At 44.0% G+C, this 26,436-nt stretch overlaps 3 protein-coding genes across 5 annotated transcripts; 2 read left to right on the forward strand and 1 right to left on the reverse strand.

The window, feature by feature from the left end:
• Positions 1-474: 474 nt before the first annotated feature.
• Positions 475-7,281, forward strand: LOC108897235 (ankyrin repeat domain-containing protein SOWAHB). 2 transcript variants are annotated; one of them, XM_051072758.1, is made up of 6 exons: positions 475-1,468; positions 1,688-2,237; positions 2,899-3,117; positions 3,467-3,867; positions 3,986-4,173; positions 4,531-7,281. In XM_051072758.1, the coding sequence occupies exons 1-6, from the start codon at positions 587-589 to the stop codon at positions 4,985-4,987; spliced, it is 2,697 nt and encodes an 898-aa protein (XP_050928715.1). In that variant the 5' UTR covers positions 475-586; the 3' UTR covers positions 4,988-7,281. The 2 variants fall into 2 exon arrangements, with proteins under 2 accessions (XP_050928715.1, XP_018552285.1); XM_018696769.2 differs by having other exon boundaries at positions 475-2,237.
• Positions 7,282-9,807: 2,526 nt separating this feature from the next.
• Positions 9,808-17,898, forward strand: taf1c (TATA-box binding protein associated factor, RNA polymerase I subunit C). The gene is given in 16 exon segments (XM_018696753.2): positions 9,808-10,280; positions 10,910-11,021; positions 11,325-11,374; positions 11,553-11,648; positions 11,748-11,815; positions 11,897-12,150; positions 12,547-12,678; positions 12,765-12,882; positions 12,969-13,040; positions 13,121-13,256; positions 13,347-13,475; positions 13,578-13,752; positions 13,834-13,971; positions 14,461-15,108; positions 15,110-15,777; positions 15,909-17,898. Coding segments are annotated over 16 exon segments (3,159 nt in total). The 5' UTR covers positions 9,808-10,163; the 3' UTR covers positions 16,155-17,898.
• Positions 17,899-18,088: 190 nt separating this feature from the next.
• ccng2 (cyclin G2) lies at positions 18,089-26,345 on the reverse strand. Of its 2 annotated transcripts, none has more exons than XM_018696737.2 (8): positions 26,322-26,345; positions 23,724-23,882; positions 23,498-23,635; positions 23,040-23,290; positions 22,427-22,505; positions 22,189-22,287; positions 21,018-21,217; positions 18,089-19,347 (listed from the first exon to the last, which is right to left on the reverse strand). In XM_018696737.2, the coding sequence occupies exons 2-8, from the start codon at positions 23,826-23,828 to the stop codon at positions 19,212-19,214; spliced, it is 1,008 nt and encodes a 335-aa protein (XP_018552253.1). In that variant the 5' UTR covers positions 23,829-23,882; positions 26,322-26,345; the 3' UTR covers positions 18,089-19,211. The 2 variants fall into 2 exon arrangements, with proteins under 2 accessions (XP_018552253.1, XP_018552244.1); XM_018696728.2 differs by lacking the exon at positions 26,322-26,345 and adding an exon at positions 25,465-25,614.
• Positions 26,346-26,436: the final 91 nt, after the last annotated feature.

The raw sequence follows: 26,436 nt of genomic DNA on the forward strand, positions 1-26,436 counted from the left end.
AAGCTGCATAAAACACACGAAAACAACACTTAAAATATACTTTTGCAGGTATATATGCCTCCTGTTGTTTCACTTTAATTAAATTTAAGTTCATTTCAGTCTGATTTACAGTCAGGGTACGATCTCTTGAATTTAATCATAGATAGGAAAGGCCTGATTATTACTACTACTGCTAAATATAATTATAATATAAAAATTAATTTTTATATTGTATTATTATATAATTATTTGATGTACTGATTTTATTCGCTTGTAAATATTCCACTTATTATCATTATAATCGGCCGGTTTAATAAATATTTATGAGCTACTCTAAAGAGAGAAAAGTAATTTATTTTTCATAGTTATGACACTGTACATTTGGTTCCTGTGCCACTGTAGCAAGATATGCAAATAAATTCCTACACGTCACTCAGAAACATCCGGGTTACCTGCAGGAATGCGGCAGGTGAGGCTGGGGTTAAATACCTGAGGTGGGCGGAGTTTCACTCCTGTCTGACAGAAACAACTCTCCGACCTTTGAAACCAGCAGGGAGAGAGAGAGAGGGAGAGACAGAAAGAAAATAAAAGAGAAGTGAAGTCCGGAATGGCCACAGATTTCACTCAGGACACGGTGTTACATTTCCTCCAGAGCAGCGGAGGCTCGGTGAAAAACTCGGACCTGCTCCTGCACTTCAGGAACTTCATCCGGAACCATGCGGACCAGGAGCGAAATCGGGAGCTCTTCAAGAAGTTCGTCAACTCCGTGGCGACCGTCAGGCAGGAGGACGGCGTCTCATATGTCGTTCTCAGGAAGAAATACAAAGGAAACGTCCCGGGCGACGGTGCAGGGGCGTCCTCCGGGCCGCCACGACGCCCCGCCGGGAGGAACCCCGAGTCTTCCCCGGGAAGCACCAACCCGGACTCGGCTGTGAGCGCAGAGAAGCAACCTCGGGTGAAACCACTGTTTAAGGAGGTGACGGCAGCCGCCCCGCCGGGAGAAACCGCCAAGAAAACAGTCCTACCTTCAGCTGGCATCATCATCAACAACAACAACAACAATGTGGAGACGAATTTTAACCTGAAACAGCAACAACAGGTAAACAGCACACCTGCGTTTTCAGGTAGACAGCTAGCAGCTCAGATCCCAGAGAGACCAGAACTGAAGACCCCCGGTCTGCATGAACCTCCTGCCCGGGATCAGTGCATCAGGGTGGGGCAGCAGACGGTCGGCTTCGGCCCTCCTCCTGGGATCACACCTGTGGTCCCTGCAGTCCGACGTCATGGAGAAACCAGCCAGCAAGTCCTAGTCCCTCAGTCCCTCAGAGGGAGGGAGGCCTACCTGCAGCCTGAAGGAGGTCTTCATCATCAAGAGCCTCCTCTTCCTCAGGTCAGTCTTCCTCCTCAGGGCGCTCCTCGCCAGTTCAGACACAGGAAGAGCTACAAGTCTGCTGTGTCATGTGATGAAGATGAGGAGGAAGAGGAGGAGGTCCCAGCGAGGCGAGGTTCAGCAGGAGGAGCATGGCCCCTGAACGCTCCTCTAGGAGACACAACGAAGGCCATCTCCACCTCCTCGCCTTGCATCGTAGACCCGCCTCCTCCTCCTAAAGTCAGTCTTCCTCCTCAGGGCGCTCCTCGCCAGTTCAGACACAGGAAGAGCTACAAGTCTGCTGTCTCATGTGATGAAGATGAGGAGGAAGAGGAGGAGGTCTCAAGGCGTGGTCCAGCAGCAGCAGCAGGAGGAGGAGGAGGAGGAAGAGCAGTGTGGCCCACGAGTGCTGTCTCTGACTCTTCCCTGCCTCCTCCCTCTGTCGTCTCCTCTTCCTCCTCCTCTTCATCAGAAAGGAGTCTCCCAAAGATTTACATCCAGGATGTTGAGGGGGGAGTGCTGCCCTCTCTTCACCCAGGGTGGAGCTCTGAGTCAGGGATGGGGCTGAGAGGACAGTGGGTGGGGCTGGAACCCACAGAGTCGATGTCCACCAAACATGGCCGCTCTTTAACGCCATCTCCAGACCGAGCTAAAGAGGCGTCGCCCCTCCGAGACATCCACCAGGACCGCCAACACCTGCAGGCCTCAGGTGTTCAGCCTGAACCCGGGCAGGTGCCTCATCAGGGCCAGAGGTCATGGATGTCGTCCAGCCACAGCAGCATCTTCACCCCCTCGTCTGATGCTGGCTTTTCCAGCGGCGACTGGCCGCAGTCTGGCTCCTCAGGATCAGGGTGGAACAGCAGCCACGAGGATCTACAGACCAGAACAGGTACAGAAACCATTAAAAACACAACAGTGATTCACACTGTCGCACTGGTTGACACATCTTCATCACCATTAACACACACACTGGAGTTTATTTTGTCTCAGTTCCACACACACTGTCCTGCTGCAGGAAAAGCTCAACAAACTTGTATTAATCCACTGCTGGAAATAGTCCCAAACAAATGCACAGTTTACTCCTATCCTGAGTAAAAACTAAAGCTAAGCTAAAAACTACACCAACCTTTGAAGTTTTCATCAAATAATTTAAAGTTAAATAAGTTTCTGTTTGTAAGTTTCTGTTTATTGTCATGCAACTGGACAAATATATTGGTGATTGGACTCCATCACTTGTTGGTTTTTTTAATGGTCTGCATCCTTGACAATTCAACTCAGTGAATAATTAACCTGTAAAGTACAATTCACAGCGAGCGCGAACAGAACAGAAATTAGCTTTTCACTGAAGATTCTTTTGATAATTCCTTGTAAGCTCCTCCCCCACCTGTCAATCAAACTGTGCGGGAGGGGCTTTGACGACCACTGTTTAGAATGTTTGAGTATTTTCTCTGAAGAGCAACAAATTAAAAAGCTTTCATAATCTGCATATTAAGGCAAAAGTGAAAATTAGCGTAAAAAGTGGTGGACTGTCTCTTTAACTGTGTCAATAGGTGAAACTGGGCGCGCGGTTAAAATCCAGGAAGTACTCCAGCGAACCCAAGGGCCGAAGCTCGGGCCTGTGACGCACCTCGCCGACAGTGAAACAGCAGCGGGCCGTTTCCATGACGACCGACACGTCACAGCTCACCTGTCTCCATTCCATAACTCCACTGACGATCTCCGTTACGACCAGGCCTCCACAGGTCGCGTGCAGTGGCACCTCTCCACAGGTGAAAGATAAAATTTATAAGATTTAACTCAAAACATTTAATTGGTGAGTTTTTTGGTGATTTTTTTTATGACTAGTAGCTGTTGCTAACACGCTAACATGACGCTAACATGAAAGCTAGCATTTATTGTGCTAATTGTAATGTTAGCATTACATTTTACAGGTATATCATAGTAAATAAAGCAGATATGTTAGCATTAGCGTGTCAGAACGGGAGCTAACTAACTAACTCATGTATGAAACTGCTGTACAGTCTAAACTGTAGCCATTTGCTTGAAGATGTGTTCAGGTGACATATTGTATGATCTAGCTTGTTTGAAGCATACTGAAGCCTTTATCTCACCCCACAGGTGATCTCTATGACGACCGGGAGGACGCAGAGTCCAGCGAGGGCTCCACCTCTTCACTGCGGCAGCACCCGGCGGTCGTCAGGCGGTTCAGCAGCCAGTTGAGGTCCAGGATGTGTCGCAGCTTAGGGGCCGACCTCGACCAGCTCCTGCAGGAGGAGGCGAGGGGAGGAGGAGCAGGAGGAAGTGAGGCGGCCCGACTAAACCGCCTCCACCTCATCTCCTCCACGCTCAGCCTTCGCCACAACCTCTCATCCTCCTCGCTGTCATCGTGTTCGACGCCGCCACGCTGCCAGAGCCTCGCCAACCTGGTGGAGGGGCCAGAGCGGGGAGGAGGGGGGAGGAGACACTCTGCTGCTGCCACCGCCTCCTCCACTGCTCACCATGAAGGCTCCAGCAAACAGGTGAGATTATTGTTGAGTGACGATTGTAGACAAATTGTTTCTTTCGCAGTCACACTACAGCACTTAATTGACTCCCTGGAGGAGATTTAATGAATCTGATGTTTGTTCCTGTCACCAGTCGTTGGTTCCTCTGGAGCCCAGGGAGCACACCTGGCTGGTGAAGGGCGCGGCGGGAGCTTGGCCCGACATCTACTCCTTGTTCAGAGAGGACTCGTCCCTGCTCAACAAACGAGACTTCATCTCCGGCTTCACTGTGCTGCACTGGATCGCTAAACATGGCGACCACAGAGTCCTCAACACCTTATGGTATGTAGCAAACAGTTTCGTCAGGTTTATGTAGCATCCTGAACTAGTTTCTGCTGAAAAGACCTCAAACAACCAGCCGTGGTGGAGCTTCAGCTCCTGTATATTCACGGACGAGTATTTCGCACTTTCGCATTCTTTATTGTTATTTGTGAAAAGACTTTAATACTGTAGTGGAAGCTTGTGTATTGAAGTAATGTATTGAACTTTCTCCAGCACCAGGAGGCACTTTAATTTGTTTGTATTCTTACACGCCCCAAACTGTAACCTACCCCTGATATTTCACATGTTGCATTTAGCATGAAACCTTTAGCGTGTTGCATTAGCATTAATCTCAGCTCTCTGTGGCTGTGGTTTCAGGTACGGAGTTGAAAAGGTTGGTTTGAAGTTTGACATAAATGCCAGGTCAACCTGCGGCCACACGCCTCTCCACATTGCCGCCATTCATGGCAACAAGAACATCATGCGACTGCTGGTCAACAAGTTCAGCGCTGACGTGAGGCTGAGGGACACGGCGGGGAAGAGGCCCTGGCAGTACCTGAGCCACACGGCGCCGGTGGAGATCTTCCACCTGCTGGGAGCTCCAGCACGAGCCGCCATGGGAGGAGATGGGGGAGTCAGGAGAGTGGACACGAGCTGGGAACAGCAACAGCAGCAGCACCGCCGCCGCCGCCATCACCTCTCCTCGGCTTCAGGAGAGAGGCCGCTAACTGTCGCAGGCACCATGAGGGTCAAGAGGTCGTCGTCTATCGCTGCGCTTCTCAAACACAAATCACTGCGACGGTTTTATGGACATCAGTCTGACTCCTCGGTTTAAAAACCTGCAACTGATAGAAAGCAGTGCCAATTCTAGTGAAGTTAGCATGCTAACCAGGTAGCCCCGGCCTGGCTAGCCAGTCTCATTACTTTCCGATAGCAACTTAATGTAGCATCCAGACTGCCCTGAAGAAGTAGCGCTGCTCAGAGCGCGTGTGCTAGCTTGTAATTACAATTTTGTCACAGTCCAACAGGCTTACTACATTATAATATATTTAGCAGTGGCTAATCCTGCTATCTTAGCTATCTATATCTGAAATGTCTCCCTACAAGGAGTCTTCCAAGCTAAAATTAATTGCTACAATCACTGTATTTCTTTAGAGATAAAGAGAACTCCAAACTGAACTCCAGAAAGTCCATGTTATCAACTGTTTTGGCTCCATCTGATTTCAAGAAGCCTTCTAATAAATGCCCAGTGAAAGAGTCATGGTTAAAATTAAGCAGTCTAGTTGGAGTCTAGCCAGCTAGCATGTTGCCAGTTAGCTTTCCAGCTACAGTAGCTGTTCAAACTAGTGACGAGGAAGGCTGGTCAACGGCACCAGCTCTAGATGGAACCTGACAGAGGAACATGAGTGGTATCTGTTTATCAGAGGAATGTAGATAGCAGCACTTTCCAGTCTCATATACAGAACATACTCAGTAGGATTTGAACATGATGCAGCTTCTCTCAAAGTTGTACATCCTTTACATCACTGTGGATGCAGTAAAGTGGATGGATGCAGGTCTTTACTGGACCTGAAGTTCTGCTCTCTGTATGATTCTCTGTTTTCTAACCTTTACTGGAACATAAAACATTTCAGGAGATACACACAAAAACTGTAAAAAACGTCAAGTTTTATTTTGTTCGTCGCACTTTTCCTGGTTCCAAACTGTGAGTGCATGTGTGGTCTTCTGTCCACAGAATGGATTTTAAGCTCAGTCCAGATAAAGGGAACAAAACGAAGCACTCGTCTGCAACTGGACATGAACGCCAAAGACAAGACTGTGAGACTGTGATTTGCAAGCACTTGGCAGAGCGGCTCGGTTTTCAGCATGACTGCCTGATGTCATTGTTGAGAGAGAGAGAGAGAAAAAAAGAAGTTTACGAGCTGCAGCGTAACGTGAGCTCGCAGAGACATGTTCAGAGTTCAGAGACGGTCAACAACAGAGACGATACTGCAGCTCTTTCAATCTTGTTGCACACATTTATTTACATTAATCTGTACTTTTATATTCCTCACATTGTTTCCACATCATCTATAGTTTTTAGATTTCCTTCCTTACAGCAACTGCTTTTAATTTCTGTTAAAGTTAACTTGGAGTGAACAGAAACTTAACGTTGCTGGTGGACAAAATATCACAAACTCTTTTATGAAGCTTCACTTTTTGTTTGCACTCAGTTTGCGGTGATTTATTCTGGTTTATTTATAAGTGTCTCACTCTTTTTTATCCATCATCTCTGTCAGTAATGATATTTCTCTCACTAGCTGAGACCTGTACCTTTGGACAGAACCAGGCTAACAGTTTCCCCCTGTTTCTAGTCTTTGCGCTAAGCTAAGCTAAGCTAAGATAGTGTCCTGGTTGTAGCTTTATATTTACCAAACAGATATGAGAATAAGTTTATTTCTCAAAGTGCTGATAGAAATGATAGATGAATTTAATTTGAGACTAGTTTGTGACGGTGCTGTGACGGTCTAGCATTTTGTTGTCGGGTGTTTGTGTTATTTTGTCCACCTCCTTCGTGTTATTGTCACCATCTCCAGTGGCTTTTACAGTCACAGTTGCACAGGTAACGTCCAAAAATCTGATGATCATCCACCTGATGTCTGTGTTTATTATTTGTCTGCATTTTTCAGTTTTATATTTCACACATTCAGTTTAATAATCACAAAACAAACCGTACATGATGTTCACTGCAAGTTGATTTTAGCACAAATGAAGTGAAACCAGTGGACACCTAGAAGGACAGTGATGAGTCTAAAACATTGAGTGAATAGTTTATACGATGAAAACATAAATCTGTAACTCTGGTCCGAAGTTAACTGTAACTTAATGTTTCTACGAGTGAGATGTACAGTATTTTTCACACCCACAAAAACAACTTTATACACTGAGTATTAAACATGTTTCACAGTCGGGGATGACTGTTTGTCGTCTTTAAATGCTGTGGATTATTTTTTATTTTTTTCGTGGAGCCCTGCTCATGTCAAAATCTGGTTGTTGGACGTTTATTGCTTCAGATTACACTGTGATAACTTGGTGCATATTCCAGAATAAAGTGTTTATTCAGATTACCACACATAAACTTGTGGTTTGGGAAGGACTGGTTGGTATCCCAAAAAGAGACACAAATGCACAATACCTCAGTGACAACCTGTTTCAGTAGCTCAGGTGTGTTCAGTGGGTCCACCCAGCAGTTATACCACTATCATGTAAATCGTGCTTATGGCGGTTTTTGAAACTGGTACCAACATGTTCAGTCTGTCTGGAGAAACTGGCCGACATGTTGGCTCATGAATGTTTGCGTTTTTGTACCAGTGAGAACCAGTTTCTGACTTTGAGACTGACACTGAGGAGGTTTTGTCCGGTCCTCGCTGACTGGAGGTCAGGACTTGGTTTCGGGGTTATAAGATTAGAGTCAGGTTTAAGATACAGATTGTGTAATTGAGTTTTTGTTTGAACAAGCTCAGCTGGTCTGTTGTGTACATTCTGAAATAGCCGGTTCAACCTGTCGTGTATTACAGTTACATAATACTCCACAGTCTGTCTTTATTGGCATGAGTAAATAGCTGAATATAATTTTTTATAAGCGACAAAACAAGACAACCAACATCTTAAACAGTAGCTGCATTAAACTGGTAGAAACTGACAGAAATGAATTGACTTTTAAGGCAAACAGTTGCTTGCTGGGACCCTCCCCTGCCTCTACATCCTCAGCAACAAGCTCCTGGAAGCTGATTTAAGAGGAAAGACTGAGAACAAAGCAAGAGAGTAAATAAGTATACACAAGAGGGATCACTGGCAGGGAGACAATGCATCCACCACCACATTGTCCCCCGGTCTTTGAAATGTCAAGGCCGCAAAAGTGGAGCAACAGAGCCCAGTAAATAAACCTGCAGTTAGTAAGGAGTAGGAGGTTAACTGGTTGTAGTCTGAGGAGTTTAGCTGATGTCAAACACCTGATTTTCATCCAAAACAAGCCAAGACATGCTACAAAAATATAATTAAAATCACCTCACATGTCAACAGTCTCCTGGTGGTTATATTACAACACTTAGTTTGAAATGAAATGATTTTTTTCATTATTAGGGGGAAGTTTTAATAGGATAAATATTAAATAGTGTCACCAAAAAACGTGACGTGACATTCAATGCACTCAACCTTATATGAATTTATGAATAAATAATACTGATTGAATTGATGAATAGTAATGATTTGTAGAGACATTGTTAAATGCATTTTTCTATGCTACTGCTTATTTATTGATAATTTATGATACTTGACATGTTCATTTGATGTTGTGTGTTCACCTAAATGCCCACTAGGTGGCAGCAACCTGTTAAATGTTGAGTAGATTTGGAGGAAAAGAAAGAATTTCTTGTTCTGCAAATAATTTATTTCAGTATAAACTGGTTATACCGGATATTTTAGTGCAGTTAAAGGGTTTTTTATGTAATAGTGTGAAGGTTGGACGGACAACCCGGAAACATGAATTGACCGGTGTGGTTGGTGTCGTTGCTCCTTTGCTCCAGGTGGAGGCGCCATAGGACCAATGAACACCGCTGTTTTTGAGTGGTTTCAATAGAAGTAAGATGATAAAGAAACATAAATGGAGCTGTTGTATCAAATAAAAACACGATGTTTGTTTGTTTATCGGTATAAAAAGACTGGGTCTCGCTGTATTACTCGGGCTGAACTACAGCGTCTATTCACGGGCGCGATCCCGCTACTGAGCGGCACGGGGACTTTGACCTGCTCCGTTTCCGACCTGGGCCGGTGCACCCCTCCTTAGACGACCTGGTAGTCCCGGGCTCCCCCAGGAGCACCATATCGATACCGAACTTAGCGCGGACACCCGCTCGACACAGTCCGCTGCAGCTCAGAGCTCCCGAGCTCAAACGATCCGCCAGCCTCAGCCTCCCGGTAACTTGGATTACAGGCACGCGCCACCGCACCCGGCGACAGAACGTTCATTCAGAGGGGGTTTGAGGGGTTTAAGGAATGCGGCGTCACAGGCGACGTCATCAAATAGCGCGTTACATTTTTTTATTTCCTTTTTTTGTTTGTTTTCTAAGATTTTTGTTTTATTCTTTTATTTTTTCATTTATTTCGAATATTTATTCGACCCTCACTGCACTGATTCATTTTTATTTTTCCCCTTATTTTTCATCATTATTGTTAGCAGCTCTCCTGTATTGAGTCTTCTTTTTATATCCGACCTGTTATGAGGAATCTGTCAACAGAAAAATAAATATATCAGCAACTTATATGAAGAAAGACCTACAGATGCAGCCTATACTGCTGCTTATATATTTATCATTTTTACAGCTATCACTCGTTGAATACAATAACTGTCACTCGCTAGTACATTTAGCCATGTTAAGTGTGTAATATTGTATTATTTTTTTATTGAGGGACAGTTTCTTTTTATTGCAACAATTAGTATTTTACACGTATTGCCATCCTAAATATTACCTTTATTAAGTTATTTTTCAATAAGAACATTTATCATTCATTTTCTTTTCACTTTTCTTTTAAAATTTGCAGTTTTCATTTTCCAAAAATAAAAAAATAAAATAAAATAAAAATAAAAATCAGACCGGAAGTACTTTTATTGTTGTTGCCGGCTGCTCGCGCTGTCAAGCTTGACCCGTCGTTTCCTGTTGGGGGTCTACACGTGTTCGGCGATACACTGAGGATTTGGGACAATTTTTACTCCATTTTTGTGTCTTTTAGGATGACCCTGTTCCTTATGGTTTGCACAGGATGTAGTTTGAGTTGCTGAAGACATGTCATGATGATCAGAAGAGGAGAAATGTGTTTATTTATGCTAGCTAACAGCAGGGAGGCTAATGCTAGCTGCGCCGGAGAACAACATGTCCAGACTTGTTCCCAGACAAACTGAGAAGGAGGGAACAGCGACTCACACGCCGTTTACAACGCTGACAGATATTTTAATTTATTAACAACAAACCAAAATGGATTATCAGTTCCCACAGCAGCTTTTCCCTTCGTTCTACAACTGCGGACCGCCGAACTCGGTCCTGAAACACTGCGCCGGGAAGTGGGGCAGCTACGACCGGGTCAGACCTCAGGTGTGTCCGCTGTCAGCTGATTCATTCATGAGTAAATAAACAGTATCTGAACCGGTCTGCACTCCTGCACAGCGGTGGATGCTCTTCTCTCTGATTATAATGGTCTCCAGTGGCGGGAGAAGAGTTAATTACCAAAATAAAAATGCAAAAATACTGAATTACAAGTGAGAGTTCTGTAGGAAAAATCCTACTTAAGTTAAAGTACAGAGGTATTAGCAGCAAAATAAGGTAGAAGCATTACAGTAGCTCTGACTGATATTTTATTATATATGACATTAATAGATAATTAATACTGAGCAGCATGTTACTGTTGCACTAACACCATCTGCTTCAGGCTTTTTTCTGGATTAGCAGAACAGTGCAAGAAAAATATAAATATTACTACAACCCTTTAAATCATTCTGTAAAGAACTCCACAGGTAGTCCCTGCACACCGATTCTTTCCATCTGAGATCTTTGTCCTTTGAAATAAATACTAACAACTTTTGTATATTTTCTGGTAAAACTTTTTATCTACATTCACTTTGTTATCTCACTGCTCTCCTCTGTCAAACAGTCGATCTAAGTTTCTCATGTATACAGGTGAACTGTTCTGTGTCTGTGTCAGACTTTCTTATTATTTGTTTCAGGGCGGTTCTGGTCCTCTCTCCGACTGGACCTTCACATCCAGGCATCAGGTCCGAGGGGAGGCGTGGCGTCACACTGAGCCTGTACCGGTTCCCCTGCTGTCGCCTAAACACTGTGAGTCCAGATCAGAGCAGACTCCAGATCAGATACAGTTAGCTGCAATATCATATGATGACTCCAGACTTCATGATATTCAGTTTGATAGCAGTCATTTCAAACAAAATTCAAAATATTACTGCTCTTGAACATAGATCTTAATATATACAATTAAAAGTACTGCTCTATATGTCCAGCGCCTCGCAGTTTAAGTTTCATACAAACCTCCTAAATCCTGGTGGGCATTTGTCTTGTTGAATACATTTTTCCATTTGTCTCTGTTTGTCTCTTGTCAGTTCATATTACTGTTATTTTTTCCAGCTTACCTGTGGCCTTCAAAGCCTCCAGATCCACTGGACTTCACAGAACATGTGAGTTTAACATTTATATAAGTTTAAAAATTAAAAGTTCTCTGTGATTTAAATATTATTATATTGGGAGCTGCAGTCTCCTCCCTGGACAGTAAATTAATTAAAAACATTTGATCTTGACATTTTATTCAGAAACTGTTTCATAACCTGATGAATATAAACCTTTTTTTGGGTTTAGATGCAGAACTTCTTCACTGATCACTTCCATGACGCCTTCGGGTGCATGAGTGACATTCTGGGTGAAAACTTTAACTTTAACGAAGGAAAGAAAGAGGTGAGACAGTCCGTTTGTTCAGTCTAAATTTATTTATTCATTAATTTATTCATCCGTGTGAGCTCTGAGCTTGGTTCTCATGCTGTCTTTGTTTTGCAGAGATATCGGAGGGATTCAGTCAAGATGCAGAGGGTGAACCACTTCCTTGAAAAGCTGAAGTTTAAAATGTGAGTGGACCTGACTGTGAGCGTCTGTGGAGAGAAAACATCTCGTTGTCTTATCGATGCTTTGTTGTATTTCTTCCTCAGATGTCATCAGTCGTATTCCTCCCGAGTGCTGGACGCCTACAGCGGCCTCCTGTCGGACGTGGTTCACTCCGTCCCTCCTGAGCTGCTCGGCTCGCTGCTGTACGAGGAGCTGACGGAGCAGAGGGACCGTCTGCTCTTCTCTGAAGGGGCCACAGGTGGCGCTCTGAGCTTCATCCCCTTCTCACAGAGCAGCAGTGGTGGCTCTCAACATGGCTGCCTCCTGTACCCTGGAAACCAGGGACTGGACCGCCTCAGTATCCTGCAAATCAGATGAAATACTGGAGCTTTAAGACAAAGATTTAAAAGCCCTGTAGATTGGTATGGGTCACCTGAAGAAAAAATATCATGGTTTAATGATTACAGCTCTTAAATTAGTTATTTTGAAGTGTCTGGTAAGAAAGTTTTTATTTTTGAACAACATAGAATATTTGGAATATTGATGGTCTTTATTTCACTGATGCTAGTCATGCTAACTCTTGTAGCAGACAGCATCACCTTGAATTTGGGTGGTGCTCCTGTAGATACGCTGTTAAGTTTCAAACTAAATCAGAATTTCCTGACGTTGTAAAATAATGGGTGAAGGGGGAGCAGAGTGGTGTTCCTCCTGCTCTGTCGTTCTGTTGGTTCTGCTTCTTAACGCAGTACCTCAGACTTCCACAGGGTGGAGCTGCAGCACCACAGAGGAACGCCCTCTGTTCTGGAAACCAGCAGCAGAGACCCATTCAGCTTCCAGCTGAAAGGCCCCGTCAGACAGATCAGCTCCACCTCCCTGTTCAACACCTGTAAGAGCGAAAAATACCTGAAACATCTTGAGGATTTTAACGTGGTTTCACTGTTTACTTTATGTTTGTTTGTGTGTTTGTCGCAGGTTGCGTTGCCGTGCGGTCGGATCGCCTGTGTGGCGTCTGGAGGTTCGGCGAAAGAGACGAGCCTCGTCTGCTGCAGGTCGTCAACACCAGTGAGGTCGCGACCTGCATCAGCGTCAGGTCAGTGACCATCCGGTGACTTCTGGAAAACGCTCCGCCTGGGGAAAAGGTGTTAAAGTAACGTCTCCTCTGCTGTGTGTCGTCAGTCCTCACATCTTAGGTGAAGTCCTGGTGGCGAGTGAGAGCGGAGCGGTGAACCTGTGGACTGTCGGCAAAGGGTGAGGACGACTCGGTCTTGAATTATTCTCCCCCGCAGGTTTTATCTGTTCATTATTAAAGCGATGCTCTGCTCCGTCAGGATGCAGAAGGTCCGGGAGGAGGACAGCAACCTGTACTTCAACGCCAAGTCGTCGTGGCGATGGTGCGAGTTCTCCGCCCACCCGAGGGTGATGCTGTACGCAGACAGGACGGGGGTGGAGCTCACAGACATCAGGGTGAGAGAAGAGGTTGTCGGTAAAATAAGGGTAAAACTGACTCTGCTGCAGGAGTTTTAATCTTTCTTTCTTTTCCTCCTTCGCCTCCAGGTGAGTCCTGTCTCTGGTCACACTTTGTTTCGTATCAGCAGCGCCTCCGAGTGTCGGAGCGGCGAGAGACTCATCCTGTCCAGGTATCTGGGAGACGCCCACGCCTTCCACCACCTCATCACCACTCAGGTACACAAACACCAACACAAAACTTTCATGTTGAACTCCAGTGGAGATCCCAAAGTTTCCACCATCCTACCTCTTCCTCCTCTCCCCCTCTCTGTCTCTTAGTACTCGGCGTACATCATGGACGAGCGTTTCCCCTGCGTGCCCATGTTAAAGTTTGATCACATGATGCAGTCTCCGCCCATGTTCTGTCACGTCCTTCCCGGCTCCGCCTCCAGAACCACAAAGGTCCTGCTGGGCTCCCACAGTTCTCAGGAAATCACCCTGCTGCAGTACTCAGGTCAGTCAACAGGGGGTGAAGTTCATTTTTTATTTATTTTATTTTTCATCTGTGTAATAACTCCTGTTGTTGTGTGATCAGGAGGCAGAGCAGAGGCCTGTTCCAGTCGAGGTCCTGCTCAAGCTCTGCTCAGACCCAGAGACAGCCTGAAACACCTTCCGGTCCAGATCCCTCACCGTCTGGACACCGCCACCGACCGACTGTCCTCCCCTGCTGCAGGTATTCAGAGACGAGGGGTCACAGAGTTAAAACAGGAAGTGTTATCAACTCAGCAAATTCAGATTCTGTGTGAATCAAAGAGGAACTGGGAATGAGATAACAGCCGCGTGGGTTCTCTGGAAGTTTTAATCTTAGAATCTGGTTTAGGTGTCGTCAGGGTTTTCCTCTGGTTCTCTGGGGGGCTCAGGTCTTTGGAGTTCTTTATTTTGTAGCTCGCAAAGTAAAGAGTGGTTCAGGAATGAGTCCTAAAACCTGGAAGTAAGTTGGCATTTTAGCACTTCCTGTTGCCTCGTCCCAAAGATCATAAACTTTTGTTGATCAGAGTTTATTTTGTGTAAAAATCCAAAACCTGATGAAAAAGTCTCATTGGCTTTTTGTGGAGGGATCATGGTGATGCTAACTTCAGGGCTGGACTACAAACATACGTCATCCCTGCAGCTCTCTATTCCCTCGTATATGATGTGGCTCACATTTTTGTGTTGCTACCAGGTCTGACATGTATTCAGAAGAAAGGAGGAGAGGAGTGCATCTGTATCCTGCAGCTGACGGAGGCAGGAGACATTTTCTACCAGATCCTGGAGCCGGAGCAGCCGGATGCTGCAGCAGAAGACGACCCAACATTGAGAGAAACCAAAACAACATCAGCAGAACAACTTGTACCAGATTCTCAGGTGGTTATGTCGAACGACGAGGATATAATCGGGCCAACTCAGGCTCCGACTGTGCCGAGGTTTGTGGCTGAAACACCAGAGAGGGAACAACCAGCGGGGATCGTGTGCTCTGACTCTGAGGATTCAGCGTCAGAGAGAAAAAGTCGAAGGCTGAAGCAGCTGCGGCTGCAGGTCGTCGTCAATGACGATCCAGAGCCGGGTCATGAGAGTGGATCGGACACAGGAGTGAAAGGTGGAAAGGTGGGTGGAGATGAAGCTCAGGAGGAAGCAGCTGGCGTTTGTTCCTCAGAGCGTCAGACTGAAGTAAAACTCAGCGACGGCGCTCTCATCACCTGGAAACACTGGCTCCAGAAACTGATGCAGAAGAGTCGAGATAAGAAGCCACGCCCACGCTGCTCGCAGCACTTCACCATCGACACCAAAGACCTGCTCCACCTGTCCGGCGATGAAGCGATAGCTTCGGCTGGATGAGGATCGCGTGCGGAGCCTGAGGCGAGATCTGAGAGCGTGCATGTCCAAACGTTCGCTGCTGGTTCACGGCTCCGTCTCCACCTCCGTCAGAGCCGCAGACGTAGAGCCGCTGCCGAACCCGGTGGACACGGAGGCCTGGAGGGATCAGCTCAGCCACCGCCTCACCCTGTCCTGGCAGGGGGAGGAGGTGTGGCGGGCGTGGTGGGAGGATCACCTGGGGCTGAACAAGGACGCAAAGGTGGAGGCTCTGAGGAGGAAGAGGAGGAGGCAGAAGGAGGCGAAGCGAGCGGCCGGCGGACGCCTGGAGCTGTCGGGGAGCTTCACCTCATCCGTCAGCTACCAGTCGGATCTGGACAACTTCTCCGACTCGACGGGCTGGTCCTCCACAGCGAGCCAGGGGATGTGGTCCGACGCCGAGGGGTCGGGGCCGCTGTCCCGGTTGGAGGGCTACTTGGAGCACGGGACCCCGAGACCCACGACACCTTCCGCTGTGCAAAACGACACCCCAGTAACCACGCCAGCCACCACACCTCAAAGGGTTAAAAATAAACCAGGAGACCAGCAGAATTCCAGGACCCCCGTAAAACTGGACTCCACACCAGCCAGTCAGAGGAGGAGCAAACGTCCAGCGGGGGACGACCTCAGCTACCTGTTTGCAACACAGGTAAGTCATGACGTCGAGAAACATCTGGGGTCTCATTTATAAAACTGGTAGGATCCATACTAGAAGTGTACGTACGCTCAGACGGTAACGTTCTCTTTATAAATCCAACACATTTATTTTCTTGTTTCCAGGACGAATCCTCGCAGCGCAACTTTTTCTACCCGGAAGACGAGAGCGGCGTGCAGCCTCCACCTCCACCCTCCACCTCCTCTCAGCTCCCCAGCTCGCAGCCTGTCCGTCTGAAGAACCTCAGCGTGGATCTGTCCCAGGACTCCTTCGTCCGGTCGGGTTTCTCCCAGTCCCAGAGTTCACAGGGTCGACGGGGGCTGTCGCAGGCATCGCAGGCCAAGAAGAAGAAGTCTCGGATGGGATTTTGATTCATTGGTTTTGGTCGCTTGGAGGTGTGAGTTTATTGATTGGGATTCATGTCGTATTTGGATTAAAACACCTAAAGGGCTGGAAGAAGAATTGTCCTGGATCTGTGGTCTGATCGTGGAGGATTATATCGGTAAAGGACTCCTGAGGCTGAAGAGGACTGACTGGAGACGGGTTTGGTAGGACTGAATGGAATTTATTCTCTTTATTTTGTGGTTGTGGCTTTTTGTCACGTTGATGTGTCTTCATGTGTCTGTGCAGCTGCTGTGAAGCTGCTGATTAATTTTTGCTTTTCAGAAAGCGTTAACTCGGCAGGAGTTTATGTTTCACTCTGCTGTGACTAGTTTCTGTTTTACTGGTTCGGCAGTAATTTATTGCACAACACTGCCGTGAGATGAAACATTTGAGTTGTTCAAAGTGACCAGGAAAAACACCCATAAACTAGAGTTCTGTAGACTCCAGTGGAGGATACAGCTTCTCTCCACTGAACCTTTGAAAGTAGATATATTAAAAATGATAGAAAATTTAGTTGTTTCTCTTGAAGTTGTTCAGCGTCTCTGTGAATGAACTGCTGTGATTGGCTGATCTCCTGATGATGTCAGAGCTGGTTTGTTGATTTCAGATCAGACTGGTGTCCAGATCAAAAATCTGTTTTTACTTTAAAGTATTAAAATGACATATTTTTGGTCATTATTGGTAAGAAAATAAAAAAGATTTAAAGAAATTAAAAAATATGGAGTCGGAGGAGGAAGGTAATATTCTGAAGAAAAACTTCTGAGAGATTTCTGACATCAAAGTCGCAAATTTGTTAGAAAAAACTTAAATATTCTAAGAGATGGAAATTACAAATTTATAAAAAAAAAATTAAGTATTTATATGGAAGTCACAACTGTATGATACAAAACTTGAATATTCTATGAGATTAAAATCATGAATTTATGTGAAAAATACTTTAATCTATAAAACGAAAGTCATGAATTCACAAGAAAATCACTTAAAATATTCTATGAGAGTAGAAGTCACAAATCTGTGAGAAATTGTGGATTTTTTGACAAAGACCCACATCACTCCACTTTGTCAGTGAAATTTAAAAAATCACAAATTTCTTGAATATTCATCAGTGTAATCTTGGAAACAATCTTTACATTACTCTCTCAACATTATCCTCCTCCTCTGGCTCCATAATGCTTTATTTTTTAAACTACAGTGTCTCAAATGTGCCAACAATTTATGAATTTACATCTTTCTACATCCTTCCATCTGATATTTGGTTGTAATTTTGATTTATTGACTGTATGTTGTTAAAAGCCATCTGACTGAAATATTTTATTTTTATACAAACTCTGGTTGTTGTTGGACTTTAAGAGACTCGGTTGTTTTTCTACTTTGTCAGTCACTGAGATAAATTATTTTTGTAAAACCTTTTATACGTTTGCTTTTCTAGAAAACACAGAACTGATTTTCTCAACAAAACTGTGACAGAAAGAAACAGGAACATGGGGAAACATTTTCAGTTTTCTGAAAGACGACGACAAGGGACGTACGAAAAAAAGTGGGAGAAATTACAAATGACAAAAATTAAAGTGAGAATTTTGACAAAACAACATTAAGCTGTACTATTTCCAGAAAAGGAGTCATTTCTCAACGGCAGAATTATTTGTACTTTTGGGTCAATTTGTAATTTTACAATAATGAGAATTAATTTTAAATGAGATTTGTCTTAATAAATTATAAGTTCACATCATATTAGAGATGTAGATGACCTGATGTTTCACCATTAAACACTTAATTATCAGAGAAAACTTTAAATATTTTCTGAGATTAAAATCACAAATTTATGATAAAAAATTCTTTTTCGGTTTCAGTTTGATTTCCAAAGTGAGTCTGTGCAGTTGTTGTTTTCAGACACGATGGAAAAAAAACACAAAGACAAGGATTAAAAATAACATTTTTTATAAGATTTTTCTTTTTCAGTACATGTGACAAAAAAGAATAAATAACTTAATATCTACAAAGAACTATTAACATTTTTTTGTACATCATTTACACTTTTACATGTTTTTGTATTAACATTTTTTTACATTTTTAACATTTTTTAGACTTTTTTTGACACTCGGTCAGCATTATTTTTGTTCCATTCAACATTCTCTCTCTCTCTGAACAGTTCAAAAACACCAAACACTTTTCTTTTTTGAGCTACATCCTAAAATTGGCAACTTTTGAATTTTAATCTAAGGTCATACATACATACATACACTCACACACACACAAACACACACTTATTAAAGTTTTTTTGTTTGTTTTTTTAACTGAGGTTTGATCCTCAAGGAAAACTTGGTGTGAACTCCATCTCTTCAGACATAAACTCCAGTTCCTCCAGTTCCACCATTTAACACTTGAGATAAAAAGAAAAAACTGTGCAAATTAAACCTTGCTGCAGAGGATCAGAGCGGCTGCAGTCGCGTCATTTTTGCTATAAAGGTCGTTTTCTAGCCTTAAAAATATGATGTAATGGACTGAAAACGCTGTTTCATAAGGAAACAGTTTGACATCTTATTATCAGTCTTTTTCTCTGTTAAGGAAGCAAAACGATACGATCCCGGCCCCGCTGAGCCTCTGTACAAAGACAAAACTCCTCCTTACCCTTAATAAAAACAGTCTTAGGTTAATAACAGTCAAAGCAAAACACATTCTATTAAATAAACACCACGTTTTGGCAAATTATCGTCTTGTGAGAACTGTTTCTGGTCTGATGTGACAGCCAAGCTCAGCACCATTTAAAGACCAGAGAGTTTTATCTGCCAAACAATCACTTTTACGTGCTTAAAAAAATCTTGCGTCCTGGAATGTGACATCTGAACATGCACCAACACATCTAACAAACTAAAAAAAAAAAAAATCTATCAAATCTACCAGGAAGAGTCCGGACTGCTCAAGCTGCCAGTTGTATGATTTTCTCCACCAGCACCAGAGCTTATTTAGTAATAAATTAAAAAAGATCAGGTAGAGCTAAGAGAGAGAGAGTGGGGAGGGCAGGCACCGGATGGCTGGCGGAGGCTTCAGGCGTGGAGGAGGTGTTGGCGGTGTTTTTGGCGGCGGAAGTGCAGAGGGAAGAAGGGCCCCTCGGCGTCGCTGCCCAGAGAGCTGCTGAGGGACTCTTCGCCCGAGCTCATCACGTCCTCGCACGAATCCTCACTGCAGAGAAAGAGAGATGAGAGTTAGATCAGAGTCTGAAGGACAGGTTCGATCGACACACCAAACTCCATTCAAAATTCTTGATGTTTTCAAAGTTTCCTGGCTGGATATCAGAGATGAACCCTGGTTTTTTATGACTTCAAAGTCTTTTTAACTGATCTACAGTTCAGCTTTGCTCTTGAACTTGCTGGGCCTGATTCCAGCTGTTAGAGGGAGATTGTACCTGCTCAACGTGAGCAAACACAGGTGTTGGGGGGAAAAATGATTCTGCTGCTGATATTTTAAGGCTAAATAGTTGCTTTAAATGAAAAAGCTATAAGTTTTTCTTGCTTTCATGTCATTAAACTGAAGGAAAAGTCTTAAAATTGGCAGAAACTGCTCATAAATAATGTTTTCAAGACTAAACATGATGAAGTAAGACTTGTGTCACACTGGGACAGAAGACAAAGAGTTTACGTGATTAAGCAAGAAAAAAAACAGACGAGCGAAAAGAACAGTTCCTCTATTTCAAAACAAGACGAACGTCAGCTGATCTCATGTTGACGTGTGTCAGGTCTGAGTCAGCTGAAGGTTCAGGTGTGAAATGTAACGTCACTTAAAAAACAGAAAAGTTTTATGGGCTCGACCTGAGCTGCTGTGTGAGTTAATGATCTGTGTTTACACGAGTCAGCTGAGGGAAGTCTGCTCCCCACATGTTACATAAAGGCGAGGTGCTGTGTTTGCGTCACGTCATGGAAACGCCTGGGACGTGACCGGTGACTCGAACACATCCCATCATGCTGTGCTGGGACGGGAGATATGGGAGGCCTCGACAAGCTCAGACACCTCAGAGGGGCTGGTCTCTGATATGTTGTTATGACACAATGGAAACTTGTGTGTTGCTGCACAGCAGGTTGCCTCACAGGTGTGTTACTGCTCACACACAGCACACTGTAAAAAATAAACACTGATTTAACCTGTTAATAACTCTTAGTTTTAGAGGACAAAGGGTAAAAAGTAAAGTAAAAGTGTTGCGTTGCTGTAGAAACCAAAATGCTCAGTGTGTGTGTGTGTGTGTGTGTCGACACTCGAGTGTGTCCAGTTCCCTTTAATTTTAAATGCCTTTGTTGTTGGTGGTATTTCTGGGTATTTTCCCTGTGTGAGCCGTCACATGACGTCAGAGTGAAACTGAATCAACACTGAGTCTGTTTGTTGAAGCTCAGTCCTGTGAGCTCTGAGTGAAGGGCGTGGCAGTGAACGCTACGTCAGATTCCTTGTTTTTTACCTGAGATATTTCCTATTTTATCACATGATGTTGTCACTTTAACTTTTATTTTATTAGTTACTTTAAAGTTTTATTGATAAGAGTGGTGCAGGAATTATCCTAAAACCAGGAAGTAAGTTAGCATGTTAGCATGTTAGCACTTCCTGTTCCCTCGTCCCAAAGTCAGTGTGTTTCTGGTTAAATGTCTGAAATAAGGTCTGTGGTTTTAACACAAGCTCAAGACATTGAGCTTGTGTTTTATTCTCCGACATAAAATGGGTCAGTAAATCCCCCACTCCTGATGTTTGAAGCTTTTACGTGTCTTAAAAAAGGCGACTGTGACGGTTTTTGCTCTAAACCTTCTATAAAAGACATATTTACTCATTTTATTCATTAAGTACTTCTAGTACGTTTTGTGGGTTCTGACCTTTCGCTCTCGTCCCAGCCTCCCTCAGGGATGGTGGGCAGCTCGGGGACGCTGCGGTAGCTGTGTAGGTTCTGGGCGGTCCGCCGCGACACGATCCACTGCAGCTTCCTGTGGTTGGGTTTGCTGCACTCAGGCGAGGCGTAGTCCGACAGACACTGGGCCACACGTCCGCTCCACAGCAGCAGCTCGGCGTCAGCAATCTGAAACCAAACGAGGCAGCAGTTTAGCCTCTTTGGCTCTCTGCCCCCTGGACGCTAACTGACATCAGGACACTTAAAATAATCCAGTTACTTAACGCGTAACTGTACGGCGACTGTAAACAGAAACCTGGATTCTGTTTTCAGGTCAGGAGGTTAAGAGAAACCAGCTGTAGGTTTGTGCTGAAACCTGATCAGCTGGTCACATAACACCTGAAGCTTGAGGTGTTTGTTAGCAAAGAGGGGGGGGGGGGTTGGAAAGACAAACAAACGGGAGATTGAAAGTAAAACTATGGCAGCCACTCCTAACCTCAGAAACAATTCAGAATGAAAGTACCGAACAAAAACAACATCTAAACTAAACTAAAAATGAAACAATATGCCATAACAGGTCCCAAGTTATCACTCATAAATAAACAGGACAGGAAAACAAACCAAAGTGCACGTAAACTGAAGATTTTAATGTATTTTGAGTCGAGTCGCCACAACACAAGACGACACCGCGTTACATAACCACAGCTGTCGGCAGAGAAAAATATTTTGGACTAGAGCCGGGCTAAGAATGAATAGACGCCCTCCCACTACTGCTCTTCAGACTATGATTACACATCCATTCAGTATTGTGTTCACTTCCCCTCCATTCAGTCAGAAAGTGGAATAAGTAGTAAGTCTGCAGGCGGTAATTAAACAGTTTGTTATGCGAGTGTTTGTGGAGTCTCCACAGCAGCTATGAAGCAGGATCTGGGGTTAGTGAAGGTTAACTTTAGTGGGTTCACTTCTTAATTTTACTTTTATTAAGCCACTAAAGTCCTGTAAAAATAACCTGCGGTCTCTCATCTCCTCTTAAATTTGCTCCAAGCTGCTGTTGTTGCTGTAAGTGATGCAGAAACTTTTCCATTACAGTTTCCACATGTGTTGCTTTCCCTCCCCTGGCGGATCTGTTGCGTGTTAAAGCTGTGTGGTGTGTTGTTTACCTTCAGGTGTCTTTGGATGTGATAGGCTATCTCCAACATGTCCTCCGATTGGACGGCTTCGATCTCCTGCCTCAGGAGAGACAGGGCGAGGACGGACGGCTGGAGGTGGGGACAAATAGACAGAAAGTTAGCGTCAAACAAGAATCAGTGTAACAATACGAATTTCTGAGTGACTCATCAGACTGCTGAGCTGCTGTAAGCCAGTCTTGACCTCTGACCCCGTGCAGTGAATTCCTACCTTTGCCTTAGAGAAGGAGATCCGGCACAGACAGGCTTTGAGCTGAGCCTCCAGCTTCTCCAGGTTCAGCGTCTCCTTCCTGTTCACACAGACAATCAGGTTTAGGTGCGTCTCCCCAGACAGACAGAATCAACTTTCATCAACTCTAATGACAATTTTTAAGCCAGATTAGAAAATAAGACCATTTACATTAAAACTAATGACTCATCCCAAGATTTTTAAATCTTCTGAGGAAACAAAACAATGACGTTAACAGTCCCTGCTGCAGAGTCTTAAACCAAAGTGCAGCTGAGCAGATTGAAAAACAATACACCAGGGTTATGTAAGCAAGAGGTGTTGGTGCCAGAAGCAGCAGCAGACAGCAAATCTTATCAGTGCACTTCAGTCAGATGTTTGGAGTCGACTGATATCTGACTGCTGTCCTACATTAAGTGAAACTGCTGTGGAAAAACAAGCTGTGGGAAAACCTGAATTCCTGTGTTATGTTGAGGTTCAGAGGTGGAAAAAACCCTGACTGTGCCTCAATAAGGAGAAAAAATAAAACTGACTCAATGCTGACCTTAACAGGTCGAGTATCTTCAACTCTCTGCAAGTAGAAGACGATGAGTCTCACCTGTCCGTGGAGTGTGAAAGTGCGATCCTGTGGTACAGGTGCAGGAAGGTTAAGGCAGTGACGGCTTTGGACTTGAAGTTGAGCTTCTCGGCGACGATCTTCTCCATGCGGGCGAGGTCGGACACTGTGAACCTGCACTGTCCGATGCGGATGAGCTCATCAGTCGGCGTCAGGTTGCACTCCTCCTCCGTCACTTTGGCCGCCATGTGAAGGCAGCTGAGGCTGACGCAGGACAGGTGCTTTGGCTGGATCTGAACGGGGGGCGAGAGGTGAGTTAGAAAATGACTTTTTGTCTTTTTAGTGCACGTATAGTTTCAACCTGAGTCCTTCTTTAAGTTTATTTGCACCAATGCTACATGCTCTTGCAAACCAAACTGTGTCACTGCACCCCTGCTGCAAAACGGGAAAGCTACAGTGTCGTGTGTCTGGACCTATCAGGTGTAACTTTCATCTCGTACCCTCATCATGGCCAGGAATCTGTCCAGCAGATTAACAGCCAGGACGAAGGTCTGCGTGCTGTAACCGAAGAAGCTCGTCAGGCTCCACAAGTCCTCCACTTTGGCATCTCTGCACTTGGCTGAGATCCGACTGTCGTCCTGGAGAACAAAGACGCACGGTTGATTAACCCGGTGCTGATAACAAAACAGGCCAAGAGACGATTTCCCATCTCACTGATCTACTCACCTGTGTTGTGGACTCGATGAGGCTCAATCCCGTCTCCTTCGGGAGATAAAACACCTCCTGCTCATAGTTCACTCGCAGCTCCTTCATCAGCTTGTAGGCGTCCATGTCTCAGCTGGCACTGGAAGAAAGGATCTCTGACGTTTCACCACAGTTTTCACACTGCAAAACCAGGAAAACACAAAGAGTCAGCTTCAAAACACAACAAAGTGTTTGTGTCACACTGTCCAAAATACAAATGTAGCCCACAAAAACCACAGCTGTAATTTTTTGACACTTTTTTGACTTTGTAATGCAGTAACCATCACCAGTTTCACAAGCGTTACACTGTTGTATTACACAACTTCAGATCAGTCAGTTGTTTGAACATTTACCAAATCATGTGTATAAACATGTTAATATATACTGCTTTTCTCTGTTTCCCGTATATAAGCAGAACATATTTTTACTTTTTGATGTTATTATGACAAAACAAATCACCCGGGGCACTTTTAAAGCTATTTTTTAACCTTTACAGGCCAAGCTATTTATTTACTGGTTATAAAAGTAATCGCGTTACTTTTTAACGACAAAAATCATTATTTATGTTTATTTACAGCATCAAAAACAACAGGATATTCCTTTTTTCCACAGTCATTTGAAGACTGGGCAAAATAAAAAGCTTCTTCGATAGAAAATATACATTTTAATCTGATAGCTGGTCATCTGTTATAATGTTATAGTTTCATTATGTATCCATGTTTTGTAAAGAGGTGTTTTTCTGTCGATTTTACTGTATATGAGTGGCCTACATTGGCTCTCGGTGCTAATAGGGGTCACAGCTCGGAGCCCAGCTGAGGGAAGTGGGCTGGGCTCCGGTGTCAGATTTCCTCTTGGTTGACGCCTTCTGTCCTCTGACCGAAAAAACAACCACTTTTCAAGGTTCTGTCTGTTAATCAACAAGCGACAATACACAAAAACATAATCCCCACGGCTGGAAAATCCTCACTTTTATCGTTTTTACTCGATGGATAGCCGAGGGAGCTAACGTTAGCCGCTGCTAAGCTAACGTTTTAAATCCTCTCTGGACGGAGGAGCGGGGGAGGGGCTGTTTTTTTTTTCCATTCCTTAAACGTTAAAGGTCTATAAAAACGATACTGTTCAACACGAATATCAACATAAAATACTATTATTTAGTAGATTACATCGCTGTGTTAATGTTATTAACCGAATAAAATGTGTTTGTGGAGGTTTCCCCTCGTTAATGTAGCGTTAACGGCGAATTTAAAAAAAGAAAAGGTCGACAGGAGTCGGATCCAGGGGAAACCAACAACAACAGACAAGAAGAAAAACATATTTGACTGCAGGAAGAAAATCATACGTGTTAACTGATGTTAACATAAATATTTTTTTAACTTAAAACCAGGACAAGAAAAAGAAAACAGTCAGTCGATTAGCTAAAATCCACTGTTTCCTTTTGCAGATGGAGAGACCAGAAAATACACCTCAACACCATTTCAGTCGAGTATCGTCGATGTGTGATCAGAAAATATTTGCAAAAGAGAAAGAAACATAGAAACATGTAATAAATGTTGTTGATTAAGACTGTAGCTAAATTAAAGTCCCATTGTTGACCGTTCATCTGTTTTTTATCCTTTCTCTTTCGAGTTAATAGTAACTGCTGTCAGGAAAAGCAAATACACTTGTGTAATAAATGTATAATAATAAAGAGTAATTTTAATAAAGCTGTAAATGTTTTCTCTACCTGTTTTAGCGAGTTAAATCCACATATCTGTTGTATCCGCGGTCGCTTGGACTTATTCCTTCTCGTCTTTCTCTCCTTTCTCTTTTTCTCTCTTTTGTTGATGTTCACAACGCTCACGCCCACTCTACGTCACAGGCAGCAGCCAATCAGAAGCTTCATTTCCAGAATAGAAATCACCTCCTTTTGCCCATAACGGCACAAATTAAAGCCTGTGGTTCATGTTTTGGCGGCGTTTTTACTTAACTTCGAACAATGTCGTGAATACGTCTGCGCTTAAGCTCGACAATCAATCCGAAATCAACCGGTAAATGCCTCTGGGATTGAAATACAGTGTTTCTATTACGGGAGACAATTCCGCCTTGATAGACGTTTCCGTCAGCCAATCAGAGAACTGCAATTTAGAACGTTCAAATAGTCCGCCCAAATTTGAGTGCTGTGATTGGCTAATGGCTGTACAGAGCCCTGACGCAATCTTAGCATTACGTAGTGCATTTTCACTGTGTTTTGGCTAATTATCTACGGCAAACTTTATCATAAATATCAGAAATAACGTGTGTAAATAGTTTAAATTGGTTTCAGTTTGGCTGTGAGGTAACTGCGGTGCTAACAACATAGGAACATAAGTACATTAAAAGAAATAGTAAATGTAAAGTCGAGTTATAAGACAAAAAACACAAATATAACGACCCTTCCCTGTGCAATCATTAGTGATAACATTAATATAAGTCTGAGTAGCTGCTGTCGTCATAACAGCTCAAGATTAAATAATTCCCTTTCTGCTGTAGTGGTCGTAAAAGTCAGCAATTTTACTTTGGAGTTCCGCTTTGGTGAGGAACCACATCCCCAAATGTACTCACACTGCACAAATCACGTCCCCCGGGTTACATCATTATACTGCGTTACAGGAAAACGGGTAGTTCCTCAGACAAATGTTTACTTGCTCCCACAGCTAAACAAAGTTCCGGAAGGATG

The sequence above is a fragment of the Lates calcarifer genome, linkage group LG9 (genome assembly GCF_001640805.2).
Source record: "Lates calcarifer isolate ASB-BC8 linkage group LG9, TLL_Latcal_v3, whole genome shotgun sequence".
NCBI lineage: Eukaryota > Metazoa > Chordata > Actinopteri > Centropomidae > Lates > Lates calcarifer.